At 33.3% G+C, this 19,883-nt stretch overlaps 2 protein-coding genes across 3 annotated transcripts; both read left to right on the forward strand.

Annotated features, from left to right (window-relative positions):
- Window positions 1–1,223: 1,223 nt before the first annotated feature.
- Window positions 1,224–11,158, forward strand: LOC125676770 (cell death abnormality protein 1-like). Its single transcript, XM_056159788.1, has 6 exons — window positions 1,224–1,395; window positions 3,264–3,325; window positions 3,413–3,550; window positions 4,198–4,323; window positions 4,438–4,539; window positions 10,770–11,158. Exons 1-6 carry the CDS (start codon window positions 1,310–1,312, stop codon window positions 10,979–10,981), a joined length of 726 nt encoding a protein of 241 aa, XP_056015763.1. The 5' UTR covers window positions 1,224–1,309; the 3' UTR covers window positions 10,982–11,158.
- A 5,520-nt stretch (window positions 11,159–16,678) lies between these two features.
- LOC125677036 (multiple epidermal growth factor-like domains protein 6) lies at window positions 16,679–19,883 on the forward strand. Of its 2 annotated transcripts, XM_056159792.1 has the most exons (7): window positions 16,679–16,795; window positions 16,943–17,013; window positions 17,331–17,468; window positions 17,616–17,744; window positions 19,211–19,282; window positions 19,523–19,582; window positions 19,680–19,883. In XM_056159792.1, the coding sequence occupies exons 1-7, from the start codon at window positions 16,707–16,709 to the stop codon at window positions 19,694–19,696; spliced, it is 576 nt and encodes a 191-aa protein (XP_056015767.1). In that variant the 5' UTR covers window positions 16,679–16,706; the 3' UTR covers window positions 19,697–19,883. The 2 variants fall into 2 exon arrangements, with proteins under 2 accessions (XP_056015767.1, XP_056015766.1); XM_056159791.1 differs by having other exon boundaries at window positions 19,523–19,883.

Below are 19,883 nucleotides of genomic sequence, written 5' to 3' on the forward strand. Positions count from 1 at the left end.
TCTACTTCTGCCTTTGGTTTAGATCAATGACAGTTCAAATCATTCATCAAATGGGAGCCTGCTGGACATATTGCGCTGTTCTATGTCCGTCCATAGTTTGCCATTTTGATATCAACAACTGCTCAAAACGGGGCATCGTAGGTAGGTGTTGTGTTACAATTCCCCTGCTCTGCACCACAATATAAACAACATGATTATTAAAAGTATAAGGTAGAGGAAAAAAGAAATGATACCGTGATATATAGAGGAAAAGTATGCATTGAATGCATGTGAAGATTTGGAATTTTCTAATACGTTTCCTTTTTGAATGATATACAACTGTCTTTCAACATACATTCGATGCAATAAATAAGGATAACGTTATAAAAATTTAGAACGAAGTTTCCTATTACTTCTCTTACCTGAAAGTGGATCTGATATTGATATGATTGCCAATATAATTGACCAATAATTCCCTATTTTCATTTTTCTGACGCAGCTTATGCTTAATAATTATGCTATGATTGAATGTTGGGCATTTATATAGTTATAAGTGTCACGTGTTACAAATGCTAGAACAAATATTTGGGAGAGTGTCTAAAATGACGTTCACCGTATCTAAGCAACTACACATCATTCTTAATAAGGTTTACTGAAATTGCGTCTTCCAACATTCCCATAATTTTCAATAATGTTTTTGTATCCGCAGCGCCTTTTGTGGTTTTTCTCCTGTCTTTATTTCCGATTGAAATATATTCATTGTTTTATTGTGTTTTGATTTCTTTGATATTTAATTTTTTAAATTTTATATTAGACTATGAACATTGTGTTTTCATTTCTTTGGTGTTTAAATTTCTAAATATGATATTAGACGATAAATCTTGGAAAAAAAGATCAATAATGTACAACTGTAATACTTACAAAATGCGGCACACTCTATAATAGTCTCTTTTTTTTGAATTTGTAGTTTTGCTTTGGTAAGCAGATAAGTGGAAGGCTATTGTCTTCTAAAATATTATTGAAAGACAGTTTTAAAACGCATGTCATTTGGATTAATGTATTTACAATCATTATAGGCAAGGAACGGTAACACGATATGAGTTATAAGTTTATAATATTTCCCAGCATTATCTATATTTAATTAATAATGATTAATGAAACCGTGATCAGGAAGATAACCAATAAAATAAAATGAATTGCATGATACTGGAACAGGAAACAAATAGTGAGAAATTTGAGGAAAGTGTACATTATTTTCAAGGGGAACACATTCAGTGTTATATCCTACCTGCTTTTAAACTATATTTCAATGAGTTGATATAACTGTAGAATGATTTTAAACCACCTTATAAAATACTCGATAATTTGTATTCTCTTCAATCAGATGAAGTTTTCTGGATTACCAAATTGTGGAGGGTAAGTAGAGGATAAATTCTCATTATTTTTAAGAGTTAGCAGATTCACATGTAAAAAATGTTTTACTATTCATTTGAAACTATGCATTCTTTATTAAATAATCAGTGTTTAATATCAAGTGAGACTTTCTGATCAAACTTCGTTAACTGTCTGTATATAGACTGTTCTTGTGCTCTATTTTCCTCTGAAGAAAGAAAAAGTAATCTTGACATAACGCATTCATTGATAAAGGCAATTCAGGTATTCTCACATAAAGAACAACTCAATTTCCGACAGGAAACGAGCAATTATCTGCAAAGCATCAACGGGTGTTTAAAGCATCATTTTCGTGATAGTTGCCGCGAACAATGAATTTTTTTCTACATCTCCATATCATAATCGCTAAAGCTAGACGGAGATCAAATTAAAGTCAAAGAATTTACAAAGACCCGGGGAGGAAATGTTTTGAAAACTCATATACTTAGATTAAGATGTATCCACTGTGTGGCCGCAGGAGTTCTCATAGAACCATGCACAGGCGGCGTTTTAAATTCTATATTATAAGAATATACAGTTCCTTTAATTTGTTTTGTTGAGGTTCAATGTTTGTGTGAATATTTGTTAATCAAATTGAAATAGGCAACTTCTCTGAATATCTTCTCATTATGACACACTCTGCCATTAGTTACATATACATTTGTAGATATCACGATATTTGAGATAGTTTTATCAATACCCTCATGTATGATTTGTTCCCACCGCTATTCCAAAGATTTAAAGTGGTAAGAAAAGGGCGTTTGATTTTTTTTTGACGGTGTATCGAAAACAATGTCTAGAAATATCTTTTAGAACAGCATGGTACATTCGCTCAAAATATGTGCAAGCAGATGATGTGTATATCTATGGTTTGCTCATACCATAACTAGCAAAATCTGGGTACAGAAGGGGATTAATATTTGACAGAAGAATTTTGAGAATACTCTTGGAGAAATTTCCCAAGAAACTCAAAAGTGCAATCCAGTTAATTGATATGCAGAAGTCATTATTCAATATAATTTCAAGTTAGTTGATATCGAGGTTTTCTTGGATACAATCATGTCATAATTGATGTTCAACTTTTTACAAAATCTATTTTATGAGTGGCATAAATTACATGAAAGGTGAAGATAACGAACAGTGATTAATCTCAAAGCTCTTAACAGGAATACAAAATAGAGAGGTGGGAAAACACGAATTATTGGAAGTCCATGTACTACGTTTTAGATGTGTATTGATTAGCATTTCATTAGTGGTTAGTGTTCGTTTCTTGACCGGGATCAAACCTTGATTGATTGATTCAATATTGTTTAACGTCCATCTCGAGAATATATCACCCATATGAAGACGTCACCACTGCCAGTGAAGGGCTGTAAAATGCAGGGCTATGTTCGGCGTTTATGGCCTTTGAGCAGGGAGGGATCTGTAGCGTTCCACACCTGCTGTGACACGGGACCTCAGTTTTTCAGGGTCTCATCTGTAGGACCGACTCTTACAACAAGCATGGGGTACTGAGGACCTATTCTATCCCGGATCTCCACGGGATTCAAACCTCGATCGTACATTGGCCTACATCAAACTTAAGAGGCAAACATGACAGTGTCTACTCCGTCGTGAACTGCTTCCATATAGAAATAGTAGTGACTGATGTATTGAACGTGACTTTAAACCCCCGTGTTGCAGCAGACGTTGACACGTTAATATACCCTCATCGCTGTGGCCCAAAGCAACATGAATAAGTCTAAATTATACCACTCCTTTCAACACTGGTAACGTTTTAGTGTAAGTGCGACGGAATTGAATAGACCAAAACAAGCACACAATCTTTAGTGACTGCTTTTTAAATATTTTAGGGCAAACGGATCAGTTTGTTGCGTTGGATACGCTTGGAATAAACTTCTAAAGAAATGTACACGTACGTAGCACTCGGTCACGGTGATCCAATGTTGATATTGTAGAATAATAAATGAAGCTTTATAGTGAGATTTTTTATCTTAAACAGCGTGCGATATCGGGTTCCATGGACCTAACTGCTCTAGGCCCTGTCCATATCCTGCATTTGGGAAGGACTGTCAGTTTATTTGTAACTGCAGTATACATTATTGTCATCGTCAGCATGGTTGTGGAGAATGTGAAAAAGGTACTTATATTGTGTTCATTAAACAAAGTGAGGTATCTAATGCACAATAAGGAGAACTTACAAATTTTCTACCGGTGAAACGGTGTTAATTTAGGAGAAACCATAATCCTTAGATAAACTGCATGCTGTACTCCTGATGTTAAAATAAAGTTAGGCACCATAGTATGAATTTCTTAAAGGTTATATCCTAATGAATTTTCCCCAGTTTACTTTCAGAAGGTCGGTGGTCTCATCCCAGGTACATTGTATCTGGGTTCCCCCTTCCACCAATAAAAACGGGCGCCATCAGATAACTGAAAAATTATTGAGTGTGGCGGAAAACTTCAAAACAATTTTAATTAATTCATGTACATTTTAAAATGTTTTTGATTGATATATTTTGTTTCTAATTCTTGTCATTCGCATCTATTTCCGTCTGCTGTGTTGTTAAAATTGTTTTTCGTAAGATTTATGTATATATCAAAATGTTTGGTCAATTGTTTTCATCAAATACTAATATTGCCATGGTTGTTTTATGCGATATAGTGTTCCATTCGAAACGTATGGTGGTTATTTGATTAATAATGCCGGTGCTTCTATATACAAAATGTCCAAATAAATTATCATGTTTAGAAATCAGTTAAACTAATTGTGATATCTGAATTCAGTTTGTGAAGCCGGTCTGTACGGATGTAACTGTGAAAACCCTTGCCAATATCCAAACTATGGAGAAGAATGTCAACAAAATTGTGAATGCGAACAGCAACTGTGTAATGCGACAACGGGGTGTAAAGGTATCATATGCTTGTTTAACTATATAAATGTACCATCTTTTGTCTCCCTCTTACTCTTTGCATTGTATTATTGATGGTATGTAAGCGCTGAATGCACCAAATATTTACTTCTAGACAACAATGAAACTAGAATAGCATCCACATCAACAACTGTAATGAATATCCAAGTTAACGAGCACACGGTAGCTGTTGAACCTTCCACACTAAGGAGTACAGGTAATGGTGGTGAATAAACAAATAGCCATTCTCAGTCGGTATATCTCTACAAAATTCATATGTTAATTATAGTATCAAAGTTATACTATAATCAAACAGTTCACCTTTGTTACATGTGTGATGGTTTTACTACAATCAGCCATAGAATCAAAGAATAGGCTGAAAATATAACTGTTAATACATGTATTACAAAATGGTTCAAATAGTAGCAAATTCTGCTAACTACAGAAAAAGTTAAACAGTAGTAAATTACGTTTTGTAAATACAAAATTTCTCAAATTCCTTTTTGATAAAATGTTAATTTACTGAAACTCAATATGAAAGTTTGGCTACTCAGCACAATTCAATTTAACGCCACGTCACACTTGGCACCACCAGACCTCCATACACAACATAGCGTTAACAGCCCCTCTGCTTCCAGTCCCGGACTCACAGATATCCTACTGGACAACGAAACTGGGTAATGCCGACTTCAACTAATGCGAACACTAGGCCCACAAAATAATTACCGAGTCCACCACGTGGAACACCCATGTACAGCACGGCGGCACGTGTTCTGATTCCCACGCCAAGCACCTTCTGAAACGCTGAGAGTACTGCCTGATATGGCCCAGATAGCTTCTTAAATCCCCTCTGCACTGAAATAGCAATTGCTTAACCTAAAACCTATACACAAAGCGACTTGATTAACAACTAAATTGAAAACTTAATACACGAGAAAATTAACCCGAAACCTCGCAAATAATTCATACAAAATATAGCTTACCGGCTGGGGAAAACCAATGCCCACACAGTAAAATGTTTGTCTCTCTGGCTACCCATTTCCCAGACTAACTTCTGGAATTCGCCAAGAAAAGACCCCTGCTGTACAGTATGAAAACGTGGCCGCACCCTTGACAAACAGTCGCTACTCTGCCTGACCAAACCGGTATACTAAAAATAGCCTTATCGACCAACATTCACACTACGAAAACACCTTACAAGCATAAACAACTATTTACAGACAACACCACAAAAACTAACTAAAATGATAATTAACTTCATCACAGCATGTAAGTATCATTTGACCTTTTTTCTATTGGTAAATCAAATTTCCATATCTATTTATTATCAAATTACCATGTCTTTTACTTGATTATATATTTGGCAATGGTGATACATATATTGCATATCATATACGGATCAAATGTCAAATAGGTGTGCAAAAATGCATAATTATCAAATTAATAAAAATAACATATGTTAACTATAGTTACTTGGAATCGAATTGATTAGACATTTGAAAATGTTCGATATATGCTTCTGTCCCTGACATAAATATATGTACCTTACTAGGCCTATTGGAAGTACGACCTGTGAGTGATGATGGATGCAATTATTGTATAGATTCAATTCCAAAAGGATTGTATTGACTTAGTTTAAACTCAAAGGGAAAGTAAAACACATATGTATGCAACAAATATACAAATGCAAATATCGTAATGAATAGAATATTGGTATTATGTAAAATCCACTTCTTGAACCAATATAAGATAAAATATTCCTCAAACACACAATGGTGAAGGTACACAATACCTTCAAAGGGAAAGTATAACACATATGTATGCAACAAATATACAGATTGCACATTAATCTACCTTTACAAGAAATGCAAATATCGTAATGAATAGAATATCCGTATTATGTAAAATCCACTCTTTGAACCATTATAAGATAAAATATTCCTTAAAAACACAATATTGAAGGTACACAATACCTTCGTATCTAATGAATAGAATATCACATACTAAAATTCGTAAAATGTTATTGAAGCCCTTGGACTGCATATCAGCACTCGAGTATTCGACCCTTGGTCTGATATTGGATGACACTGACTGATATGACATATCATCTGGATTCCGTCATGTGATAATATCTATTCAATTAAGAAATATGTTACTTTGTATTGCATGTATATGATAGCACCAATGTTCTTAATGTAGAACGGACTTTGTGTGTATTGTTTGATGTTACTATTGACTGTCGCATTAGCCATTAAGTTCGTTCACTTCAAGCTTGTTATGCATTATTATAAAAGAACATGTCTGCTTGTACATTAAATAACATCAATAATTCAATAAAAAAATCAATGCATTAACTATTTTTTCTTATATCTACATGTTTAAAACATTGTTCCTGTTCATCCAGATGTCTCTATTCATCTAAGTAAATGCAACCTACAAACTAGTTGAGGACGTTCATTTCATCTTACGATAAAATAATTCATGATGAACCATGCAGCAAGGGATGTTAGAAATACACATAATGTTTCAGTATTCATTCAATTAAATGCTGAGTTAACTGAAAAGAAGCATGATATATACATGTGAGAAATGAAATGAAATTGTAAATTATCATTTGAAAATTGTCATGAAATTGTATCACTTTTATAAATAGATTCGAATACAACCGTTTCGTAATTTGTTATTTGATTGGCTAATCCAATAATGTTTGAGGCAGCTGGACGAACATTAACAATACAAAAATAATGCAGTTGTGACATAATAGAGTGAAAATATATTTAACATCAAGCGTAAACATTTATTTCATATACCACAAAGAACCAAACAGCAACAAGATAAGACGTAACCACACCGAATAATGCATAAATCGCACTAGAGTGGGAATAAATATCCTCTCATCGGTAAATTTTGTCCGTAATGCAGTCGCGAAGTCGGTAAAATGAATGTTCACAACCGTTAAATGATCATCATGCATAAAAGGTCACAAATAACAAATGAGAAGATAGTTATTCATTAACCTAACTACTAATTAAATTGATGAAAAATATCGCAGAATAAAACGTGTAGTCAGTGAAAGCTATACACGCTCTAGCATGATATTGGGTATGTATTGCGAAAATATTAAAGTTTTATAGATCACTGGCCGATCCAAATAGGAACTAGTCACGTGATCGGTAAAGTGAGTAATTACCCCTATCAAAAGAGCAAAGGACATTGAACAGTATTATATGAACAAACATTTTTTCTAATCTTTAAACATGTCATATGTTCCATTGGCAATTTTCAGAATATAATGTCAATCCGGATTGTTCGAATGAGTTATTCTTCTTTGAAACTGGTTTATTTTCCGAAAATGTCAATGTCCGTGCTGCATCGTCAAATATATATGCAACCGCACCGAAACATCGGGGTGAACATCAATCAGAACAATGGTAATAGGATAGGAAAGATGTCTTCCTTTATATGTATTTTCATTGCTTTCATGCGACTACAGTGAAAGAAGAAATCGCTAATTTTCAAACATCAAACACGTACGTTCCGATTTCACATGTTGACAAAAATGGTGCACACAAACTACTATACTCCTTACTGGAAGTCACATACAGAGGTAAGATATGAAAAAAATAATCTTAATGAATGGAAAATACATTTCTTGTACATGCAAGATTAGTACATAACTTGTACATGTATCAGTGATATACAGATAGAAAATGGGCGGAACAGGCATGTTTCATGATATGAAATCGTTCGACAATAGTGCCAGTAATAATGTTAGTTTTGTGTTTTGGATATTTATTTGTGTGCAAAATACTTTTGTGTAGATTTTGCTTATCTATAAATTGAAGAGAACTAATTTCATAATCATTGCATGCATTACATATTATATTGGTTTGTTTCGCTTCTGTTAAAGATGGTTTTTTAGGTTTTAGCAACTCAAACAAACAGGTTCCAAGCGATGGTTGGATTACAAAAGCTCCACAAACACGTGAACTGGACTCTAATCGGTACCAACACCAAGATTCCCCACGACTCTCAGATGAGGAACTCGATAGCGTAGTAATGGGGAATCACCATATTCCAATATATCTTTCCTGAATACTGTATTCCTTCGGTAACATTACTGGTTGGTATTGACAGTGCCGTGCTGGCGCAAGAGTGTATATGCATTTGCGACATCAGTCGTCTTGTACCTTTGATCTGCAAGGCAGTTTGATTATGTTTGCACTGACGTCCATCATTGGTTCAACTTTTTGGATATTGAATCATTACTGCTACAACTGAAGGAAGGTTAAAACAGTGATGGAAGAGAAATTATGTGATTTCTTAAAAATACATGTGTTATAATAGCTCGAATTTGATATGGACGTGTTTATATATGTGATAGTGTTATTTGATGTTGATTTGATGTTGATTTTAATTTCTTTCAGATGTCATTAAAAGTTATGAAATAACTTTCAACAATATGTAACTATTTTAAAAAACAATTAACTTCGCTTAAAATTATAATTAAGCAGTCAGATAAACATATTAAACAAAGTCATATTTAAGCATAGCCTAGCAAATATAAACTTTAACCTTAAACTCTTAGCCCTTTATTAATTAAATATTCCAAAAAGCCCATTGGTTAGTTTTTTCCCGCCAAGGCCTTTAAACCCCTTGTCTATGAGTAGAGTTCCACATTTGGTTAGACTGTACAGGTAGTGGTAGAAGGATATTTCTTACGGGATTTTGAATCATTGACAGTAAGTTAAATTTGACATTTCATACTTTTAGCATTTCAGATATAACTAATATAATGCTAATCTATGATAAATAGTGTGAAAAGAGATGTCTGAAAGAGATACATTAGTTACTGTTTTAAACATTTTATTGTCATGGGGTTTCAGTGATCAATGATATTTTTATAAGCTTGTAGATACGTTTGTATTATAAGACACTGTAATAAAGTATATGATATTGCTTGTAGATCGTATTACATATAGATATTATTACCAATATAGCACTCGAATCTATTGGAAAGGGATTCAGCCCATAGTTGGTAGGTTGCTTGTAAATAATCATACACTTGTATCTTTGTATTTATATTAAGAACTAATATAAATAATGAAAGTTATTTCCAGATATGTAAATAAGTAAACTATAGTATTTGAATGATATTGTGTAAAGGGGAATAACTTTAGCGTTACTGTTTGTCTAGTAATGTATGTGTCTATGTTTTCATGTAAATTAGTCGAAGATGTAAATATATATTATATTCTTTCTATATACTGATTGATATACTTGTACTTAATTTCTCTTTATATGATGTTTTGCAGAATCCAAATAATAAGTAAACATGCCAGAATAAACCAATAGAAAATACCAGTTCGTCTTATCGATTACCACTACAACCCCGTTACACACACACACACATATATATATATATATATATATATATATGATACTCTGTAACGAATTATGAAAATAGGCCCATGTTTACTTGGATGAAATATAGAAATATACCCTTTTCAAAACTGTATTAAAGAATTTTACGACAATCGGGACTCAAATGAATTGAATCATGATCCTATTTCTTTGATTTTGTACACTGCGGATGCTTACTCCTCCTAGGCACCTCATCCCACCTCTGGTGTGTCCAGGGCTCCGTGTTTGCCCAACTATCTATTTGTATTGCTTATAGGAGTTATGAGATTGATCACTGTTCGTTATCTTCACCTTGCATTTTGTACACTGAACTATAAATTATAACAACTTGTTTACTTTTATCAAATGTTGTATGACACAAGTTACGAAATGTGTTCTGATATATGTAATTTTTCGCCACATTTCTTCGGGTTTCCCTAGAATCAGGACTTAAAAACAGTCCATTAATTTACGAGTATAATGATTTTCTTTTCACGTTTTGAACTTGACCATAAACTGCACGTTGTTTACTTTGGTGAAATGAATGTTATATACGAAATGGGATCGTAACGCTGTGTTCGATTTCAGTGATTTCCTTTCGATGTTTTAAACTGAATTGTAAAATGCCTTGTTTTTTGTTTAAATGTGCACTTAACAAACGTTCAAAATATTTTCAGACTTCTATACATCTTAAATGAAACTATGACGTTATCCTTAAAATGGAATTTAAATCGAATTAACCTAATCTATTATGAGGTTCATTTAATGTTCTAAACTTAACTATAAATTTGGTATTCTACTTACTTTATTTAAAGCTGTCTTGTCAACTAATATATAAAATAAGTTCAGAAATTCAAAAAAAGATCGGGTTTTTTTATGTGTGTCCCTTGATGGTTTAAAGAAACAAATATTGCAAAATTTTTGATATTGCATCACAAATCATATTTAATTAAACAATCCAAATTTAACTATTTTTAATGTTGGCCAGAAATCAGCCCTTTTTGTTTCTTCTTTGTTAATTGTTTTTCCCTTTTTTCTTCAAAGCTGGATCAAATCTTCCCAACAGGAATGCAAGTTGTGAAAACGAAAACCAGGATACAAAAAGCGGCAAACAATCAAGGAGGGCTAATATTGATCGACTTACTGCAGGTATAATTTGTCTAGCAGTAATTGCTGGATTGCTGATACTGATCAACGTGGGAACATATTTATTGACAATGAAACCCAGAAGCAGAACAATATTACAAATCGAGTGAAAAGTTTCGCGTGAACTTATTTGCATAAATTAAACGCACTCACAATGTACATTGCAGCTGATATCAATCACTCTAAAGTTATATCGATAAGTGTCTCATGATGTGTGGCAACGAATAAATATATCCTCTAGCTTCAACAAAATTACTATGCTGACTGGAATTATATTTGATTTTATATTTCGTGTTGTTATCTATGTTGATGTTCAGAACTGATAATATACTCATTATGTTCGAATTTTCGTGTATTTTCAAATGTGAAAAGGTGGATAACGAACAGTGATCAATATCATAATTCCTTTACAAAAATGCAAGTTAAAAGTATGATAAACACGGACCCCTGGACATACCAGATGTGAAATCAGATACCTAGGAGACAGCGTTCTCTGTCGACCGGTCACACCCACCCGTAGCTCTATATCTCGTTCAAGTAAACGGAACAATTCTAAGTCACTATCAGTGTGTAAAGAATGGTTTATCAATTGCTATGAGAAATGCGTCGGAAAGCATTTGAGACAATGATATGTTGTGTTACCAATCTAGACTATTATAGCGACCATGAACTGTGAAATACTGGCTCTAAATAAGACTTTGGAACTCCCTATGGCATCGTCATGGCGGGTGTGACCGGTCACCAGGAGATGCATACTCCTGTTAGGTACCTGATCCCACCTCTGGTGTGTCCGGGGTCCGTGTTTATCCAACTCCTTATATTGTATTCCTGATGGACGTTTTGAGATTGATCACTGTTCCTTATCTTCACATTTTATTACCATTCGCGTAGATTGTGCCTTGCTCACTGTCCTCGAACGTGTTCGAATTGTCACCATTTTGGGTTTTTACATGCACGTGATCAAAACAAAATAGTTATCAAAATGGAAAACATGCGAGTAGTTCAAAGAATGTAAGTGTCTCTATTTGCTTGTCTTTTAAATTAAATTAATTAAATTTTAATGCAATACTTTTATAACTTTAAACCTTAGTGAATTAATCCTTCAAAATGCAGATTACAAAAAATACTGCATCAAAAGTTAACGGGCATTAACAATACAGAAAACTTTTGATGGTGATGTCAAAATACAATGGCACAAAACATAACCTCAAACATACATAATTTGTAGCGTATTTCACAAACAAAAAAGCACACCAACGTAAACATCAGATAGAATGGGTAATTGCATTACATTGGGGATAAGTATCCTCTCAATTGTTGTTTTTTGACCGTTGATGCTGATTTAACAGTCGGAAAATCCGTTTAACCTGGCATTACTTCTTTTACGTGCTCCACTAAAGCGACCGTTTAATTACCGTTAACAGTGGACAATAAGAAATAGCTATTATCTGAGTGAATGTCAGGACAAAGCTATGCAAACTGCCGGACGTTGGAAAAGTCGTATCGGCCTGATAACAATTCGTCAACATTTCATTTTAAGTTTGACCATTTAACAGGGCCAAATTTGACCCTGCGTTGGTCTACTTTTTTAAAATTAAACGCTAAATTCCTATCAATGGAATAAATGTCATCAGCATATGCAATATTTTTCGCCATAACAAAGTTCAGTCTGGTATTCCACCATATTTCAAGTTCAAATCTACATCCTGTATTTTCTACAAATGCATGGAAGGTTAAGATAACGAACAATGACAACGAACAGTGATCAATCTCATAACTCCAATAAGCAATATAAAATAGATAGTTGGACAAACACGAACCCATGAACACACAAGAGGTGGGATCAGGTTCCTAGCAGGTGTAAACATCCCTTGTCGACCGGTCACGCCCGCAGCGAGCCCTAAAACCTGATCAGGTAAACAGAGTTAACCATAGTCAAAATCAGTGTGCCAAGAACTGCATGTAACACGTTAGACAACACTTTACCTGATGAATAGGTTGTATTGACGAACTAAATTGTTATAACGACCATAGAATTTGCGAACTGCTTACTTCAATGGAGACTGCTGAAATCGTTGTACCATCAACTTGTTTGTCAGTAGCTTGCCTCGATTTCAAAACTACTGATGGCCAGAACACGAGGGAACGTTAAGTCAGGTTATGAAAATCTTTACTGGGAAAAAATCCGCTGAAACATGATGTCAGAATTGAAATAACTGCATCACCAAGTATATATTAAATTTTGATTTTATTTTTATGTAAGTTTTATTTATGCATAAAATAAACCATGCATTTACATATGTACTAATGATCCAAACAAATTGGAAATGTTATACTGCTGTCGTTTAATTTATGTTGTATCAACATGAGAGTAAACTGATGACGTCATGACTATACATCGAGTGATGTTGACACATGGAAGGAATTTGTTAATGGGTGCCATGCAAATATATAGACAAAATGTGGAATATTTGAAATATATGACATGGGATATAATGAATATGTGTGTGAAACACTGATAATTTCTTGATATTATGAAGGTATGTTAAATTCATTCATTGACAATTTTATTTAATGGAGAAAACATTCTATTTAGCATGTCGATCCGGTTTTCCTCTGCCACACACTGAAATAAGACTGCAAAAGTACCACACTACGCTGCATACTTGTAGATACTTTTCATACACCGTGTGAAAGGTTATAAAGAAATGCTACGATAACGAACAGTGATCAATCTCATAACTCCTATCAGCAATACAAAATAGATAGTTGGGCAAACACAGACCCCTGAACACACCAGAGGTGGGATCAGGTGCCTAGGAGGAGTAAGCATGCCCTGTCGGCCGGTCACATCCGCCGTTAGCCCTATATCTTGATCAGGTAAACGGAGTTATCCGTAGTCAAAATCAGTGTGCCAAAAATGGCATAACAATCGGTATGAAACACCTCAGACAATATTTGACGAACTAGATCATTATAACGACCATATAATATACACTAATGTATACGACAATTACTGATAGAATCGCCTGTTAAGAAAACTTTTAAAGAAAACTGCATAGCATCAGTGCAAAATGTAAAAACATGGGCTAAATGGTTTTATGTTTAAATGTTTAATAATTATTTCTTACTGAAAATGGTAGGATTCTATCAGTAATTCTGATATATTATGGGTGCTTTACCGTCATTATCGCCAGTTAGACCAATATTTAAATCCTGGGGTAGTGAGCGACTTTTCCATTTTCTAAGATACATCCGTGATCTATTTATAACAGTCATGCAATGACGTCATACGGAAGCACATGTTTGCCATGTTGCTATTAAAGAAAATGTTCGCATGGAAACAACCAAAATAGTTTTTAAGACTTGATATCTCCCTCTCTCTGTGTAGAACATATTTTAAAAATTATGTAGTTTACCTGCATAAATGGAGCATACCCTGCCTTAACATACCCGCGCAGTTGAGATATATAAACACCACATGCAGGTGATAATGGGGTAGTGCTACATAAATATGGAAAATTGAAGATAGAGAAGGTGAAATCATTCCGTTTGTCGTACAGGTGAGTTGTCAATTTGTCGTTAATGTCTATTTTCAACGAAATATATAAGTATGAAGCAGACGTGGACAACTCTGTGGTGTCTCTCATTTCAAGCTCACAAGGATATGTTGATATGTATAAAAGTTATAATTGTTAATGGACAAAACGTCGTCGAGATATCTAGATTTCAAATTGAATTCCACAGTAACATATTTTTTTTTATCATGTAGAAGTCTTAGAATAAATTCTGCTTCATATGAATACAGAAACAGATCAGCTAACAAAGGAGCACATTTTGTGCCTATGGGAATTCCAACAGACTGTTGAGAGATCTGATCACCAAAGACCACGAAGATATTGTCAATGAGAAACTATAGCATATTTTTTTATTTCAACTCTAAAGCATTTCTTTGTGGAATCAGAGTGGTGTTTATCAAAGTAATTGTTTGGATGACTAATCTTTAGATATGAAAATTTCCGATTTCCAATTTTGTTGAAGAAGCAACTGTCTATGATGTTAAGAATTCTAGTCTTTAATTCATCTTGAGGAATGGTCGTGTAAAGTGTTAAAAGGTCATAGATTTTGATCTTTTTGATTTGGGAAAAGTTTTGCGATTTCAAGTTTACGAAAAGGTCTCTAGAATTTTTTAGTCAATGGGATTGGTGTATATGAGTTACCGTACCTGCAATGGATTCCCGAAATTCACAAAAATTCTTACAAAGATAAAATTATGGATCCAGTCAATGTTTCATCAAGTCCATATCGTTGCTCCTCAATAAAATATTAACACTGAAATGATGATTTATATATGTACCACACTATAATTACTTTCTAAAGGATATTCTCAGTTTTCTTTTACATGCAGATGTTTCAAGCATGTAATTAAGAGAAAGTTGATAAATTTGTAAAGTAATTAATCTGCTTTAAAGTAACATCGGGTCATACAGATTTAATACTGTCAAGAAAAAACCCAAACTTAATATGACAGAAATGGTGTAGATTCTAATCAGTTCTAAAGCATCTAAAGTAAAATTGATTTTTTTCTCTCAAATTAACAACATCAAAACGTATTACATTTCAATACAACCATCAAAGAAAGTATTCTCTATTGATATCAACTTCTACAATGTGTACAGTGTATATACAGAGCAGAGGGACCCTATTATTTCAATTCAAATGTAGTAATAAAAGTTGAATATAAATATCTGGAAACATGTACAGAATACACTTTGACAGCTGTCATTCATTTCAACCTACAGAAAAATATATATCACAACAACGCAGTAATTCTAGTTGATTGTTTGCAAAAATATAATTAGGGGTTCCCATCATACATGCGTTAAGAAGAGTGAAAGAACGCTCCTCTTTTTACAAGATCGTTGTAACAACCAAAGAATCTGCAAAGTGTCTTGTGCTATAATTTGATTAATTTGAGAGGTATAAATGTAAACAGCATGATGCAGGTCAGAAATATGGGGAGTTGACGATGGAAAAGCTGAAGACCTCACTTTTGTTATAACGTTGAGTTGTCAGTCTGACGTTATCATCTCTGTTCAATAGCATATAAAAAGCAGTTACATTGTATGAAAGACCATTTTTTGCCTTCCGCTTCAGGTTCACATAGATATATCGAATGAACTGACAACTTAACGTTATAACAAAAGTGAGGTAATTTACATGCATAAATCAGCATTGTATCATCATGTAAAGCTGAAGACAACGAGCAGTGATAAACATGTCAGGAAAATAATTAGCCTTAGTGGTGCTGTGCACGATGAAGCATTATTAGAAATAAAGAAAAGAACAACCGGAAAAGGTACACCATCTTTAATTTCTTATCATTTATTAGCGTGGTCAGTGTTCATAATTGAACTTGACAATGATTTGAAATAACATTTCACATCATTTGAACATTGCTGATTGTTATGTTATATACCAAACCAGAGTCATTATCAAAATTAGATTAAAGATATGGTCAAGTGTAAAATATGTGAGTTATGACTAAATATTTGCAGATATTGAAATCAAGGAACCTGTTTCATAAAATTGGCAACATAGACATCAAATGCTGTGACAAAAAATGCTTGCATGGTTTCGTGCATTTTTGTGAACTTTGGAATGATTTAAAACTTGGAAATGATTTAATTTCAAAGGTTTAACGTTAGATGTTGGCAATTTAAAACAGGATATCTATACTCACACACTCAAACCCAGTGCATATACATGTAATAGCATGACTTTAATTATCAACGGGAAACATTCAATAATCGTATTGGAAATACAGATACAGAAATGTTTATCAAGATGGCTGTGCACATCGTCATTGTGTTTTGGTCACTGTCTATTTTACACCCGCGTGTCTCTGCTATGGTATGCTCAGGGTATGTATGTTATCTTAATTACTTATATTTTCTGTTTTGCTATGTTGCAAAGAGGAAGACATACTTGAATCAGAGCTAGATACTTGATTATACAGCATTCATTTCTTTCATATTTGGGTAAAGAAGTTTAACAAAATTTTGTTGTAGAGAAAATGGACCTACATGTTGTTATGGTTATGTTGGATATGTTTGGAACGAAACAATTCACAACTGCACAAGTCAGTAATTTTGCAGATATGTAAAGCGAAGAAAGATGCGTGCATTTAAAATCTAAGGAACATAAGATTTTATTATGATACTTATATATGTAATGATATGTTATCGTTGAAATACATGAAATAAATTGCAGGAAACAGGTAAAATCTCACTATGCGCAATGTATAGAAGTATTTTGAATTATGTCCGAATATTTCTTGCTGATGAAGTACCATTCCTGTTGAATTCCCATAACCTATTTCCACATTTTAGATCTAAATTCAAACACTGATTTTACAATATACATATTTACAATGCACACTCAATTTATCCAATACAGGTTGTATGCCTGGGTTTTTTGGACCGCAATGCGCATCCTCTTGTCGTTATCCGCATTATGGCTTTCGATGTACCTTAATCTGCAATTGTAGTGAAGAGGATTGTCATCCTCAACATGGCTGCAGAAGAAGTTATGGGGGTAGGATTCATATCATCAGGCAATATCTATGTATCTCAATATTTAGAAATGAAGTACCATTTGATTTGTCTTTAGGTTTAGATGCATGCATTATTGAATGATAAGTACATATATCTGAAGGTATGTGGTTTTACTTGGCTTTGATAGATTGTGATCCGGGACTCTATGGTCCATATTGTGAATCAACATGTCCATTTCCAGGATTTGGAAAGGAGTGTCAAGTGACATGTGAATGTAAAGAGTCGGAATGTAACCCTACTACGGGATGTATATTAGGTAAATAGAAGCAATTAGGGCGTGTCATAAGACCCTATGGAGACAGTAGTGTGTGTAAACACTTCAAACGTTTAGTATCCCTTCAAACACATAACGGGTTATAGATATTACGGGAAGTATATTAGTTAAATGAAAACACTTCCAGATTGGCATAAGACCCTATGGGGACAGTAGTTTGAGTAACATTTCAAAGTTTTAGTATTTCTTCAAGCATGTATAGTGGCATAAGAATTTGAAATTCAAAACTCCTTAGATAAACCTATAAAGACCCATTGCTGATAAGCGTCCGATATGGAGGTACCGATGTTAGACATAAACACCTATCATATTTCGATTAAAGAAAGACGTTGAATTTTGTTTGTACTTTAAGGGCATGATTCCAAATCATACATGAGAATCAATTATCTTAAATGGATATTTAGAATGCACATTTTCTACATTGCAAGATAATGCTAATACAAAAGGAAGTTATGGGCAGTTGTGTTTGGTATTAAACTGCAATGTACTTGACAATTTCAAACTTACACATGTGTAAGAATTTTATGTGTATATTTTTTTTTAAATTTTAAACATATCATTATGACAAAATGTCAGTAATTGCATTCTATAAACGCACACATATTTTTCAACAAGATGCATGCAAAACATTTAAATGTAGTTGACTGAAAATAAATATTGATCTCTTGGCACATATATACTTCAAAAGAAAACATGAATTAAAAATTCAGAATTAAAGAAATAAAATATACGCTAACAACATTACATGTAGCATTTATATAGCTTGCACATACGTTGCTATGATTATAATTAAAGGTAAAACATGAAAGTCTAGTTATAGATATACCTGTTTTAATAAGAAAGAGTTGTGTTAATCCATACACTAATAATTGGTGTGTTTGGATTGAAGGGTTTAATAACAAAATAAATGAATTCACGTGTTTGGATTTTAAGTATGGAGAAATTTAATATTTGTGTCATCAATTGCAAAAATGAGATTGAATTTCTAGGGTATAAATGTTGACAATACGTCACATGACATGGAAAGGGTGGGGTGCAGTATTATTCATTTTTTAATTGGTGCATCCTTTCGCTTTAAAATTTAATACCTTCTAAAACATTTTCAAATAGTTTGCACTAACAAAAATAAATGCAACTTCATGGGACGAAATAACAAACATGTAATATGATATGCCTAATATAACATTAAATTAACTAGTATATGTACCCGATTGGTTACATTATCTTATGCTTTGTCGTGAAATAATGAGGAATGGTGGATTTCCTTATACCGAAACGGTAGCAAATGAAATAAAATAGAACATTTCCATAAAATATATAATACGTTTTGTGAATTAAATACAGGGGATCTCTTGTGATGTTAAAATCATATAGTTGTACGATATAATTTTACAAATATTTTCTACCATAATATACATTTAATATCAATATTATTCATCTTCCAACAGATTCATCATCACCTGCAAGTCTGTTAACGAGAACTGACGCTTATCCGTTGAATACAGCAAATGAAAATTTGAGTAAGGATTCATACAAAATTGCCTTGTTTCCATTTTTTTTCTAAGAAATCCCCCACAAACATTGTGTACCTTTGATTAAGATTTTTTTTTATTAATGATGGTATAATTTCCCTTTATCTAAGCTGGGAAGTGAGTATATAAATTCTACTAAAAAGTCATGCTGATTCAAATAGTTTATACAATGTTTTTGACTATCTATATATAGGTCAATCATACATATAAATTGTTTCCTCCTTTTAGATGAACTAGCTGCGATGGGTAACTTTTGCAGTGGAGAGGTGAATGTCCCCACTGATAAGGGTAACACAGCAACTTTTCAGTATGCCATTCTTGGACTTGGAATAGTCTGTTGTGTATTTCTGATCTTCTACAGAGGACTGCACATTGTTTTCCACAGATATAGACCGAAATTAAGGAATGAACAAGTACATGAAAGACAAATTGGTGTCTAAATTGGAAGGGAAACATTCATAAGGAAGTTGCGGAAACTATTTCAATTCACGATATATGATGCATTTCTCTTACGTTTGGAAACACGGAAATCATTAAATTGAACGCTTCATTTGAATTGAAAAACATAAAACTATTTTGCATATCATTA

Source organism: Ostrea edulis, chromosome 3 (genome assembly GCF_947568905.1).
Source record: "Ostrea edulis chromosome 3, xbOstEdul1.1, whole genome shotgun sequence".
Classification (NCBI taxonomy): Eukaryota; Metazoa; Mollusca; class Bivalvia; order Ostreida; family Ostreidae; genus Ostrea; species Ostrea edulis.

Coding starts and splice junctions, on each gene's coding strand:
- LOC125676770 (XM_056159788.1), top strand. CDS start 1,310: ATGATTTTAAACCACCTTATAAAATACTCGATAATTTGTATTCTCTTC. Junction 1,396..3,263: donor GGATTACCAAATTGTGGAGG/GTAAGTAGAGGA, acceptor TAAATATTTTAG/GGCAAACGGATCAGTTTGTT. Junction 3,326..3,412: donor ACTTCTAAAGAAATGTACAC/GTACGTAGCACT, acceptor TATCTTAAACAG/CGTGCGATATCGGGTTCCAT.
- LOC125677036 (XM_056159791.1), top strand. CDS start 16,707: ATGTTTATCAAGATGGCTGTGCACATCGTCATTGTGTTTTGGTCACTG. Junction 17,469..17,615: donor CTGCAGAAGAAGTTATGGGG/GTAGGATTCATA, acceptor TGGCTTTGATAG/ATTGTGATCCGGGACTCTAT. Junction 17,745..19,210: donor TACTACGGGATGTATATTAG/GTAAATAGAAGC, acceptor ATCTTCCAACAG/ATTCATCATCACCTGCAAGT.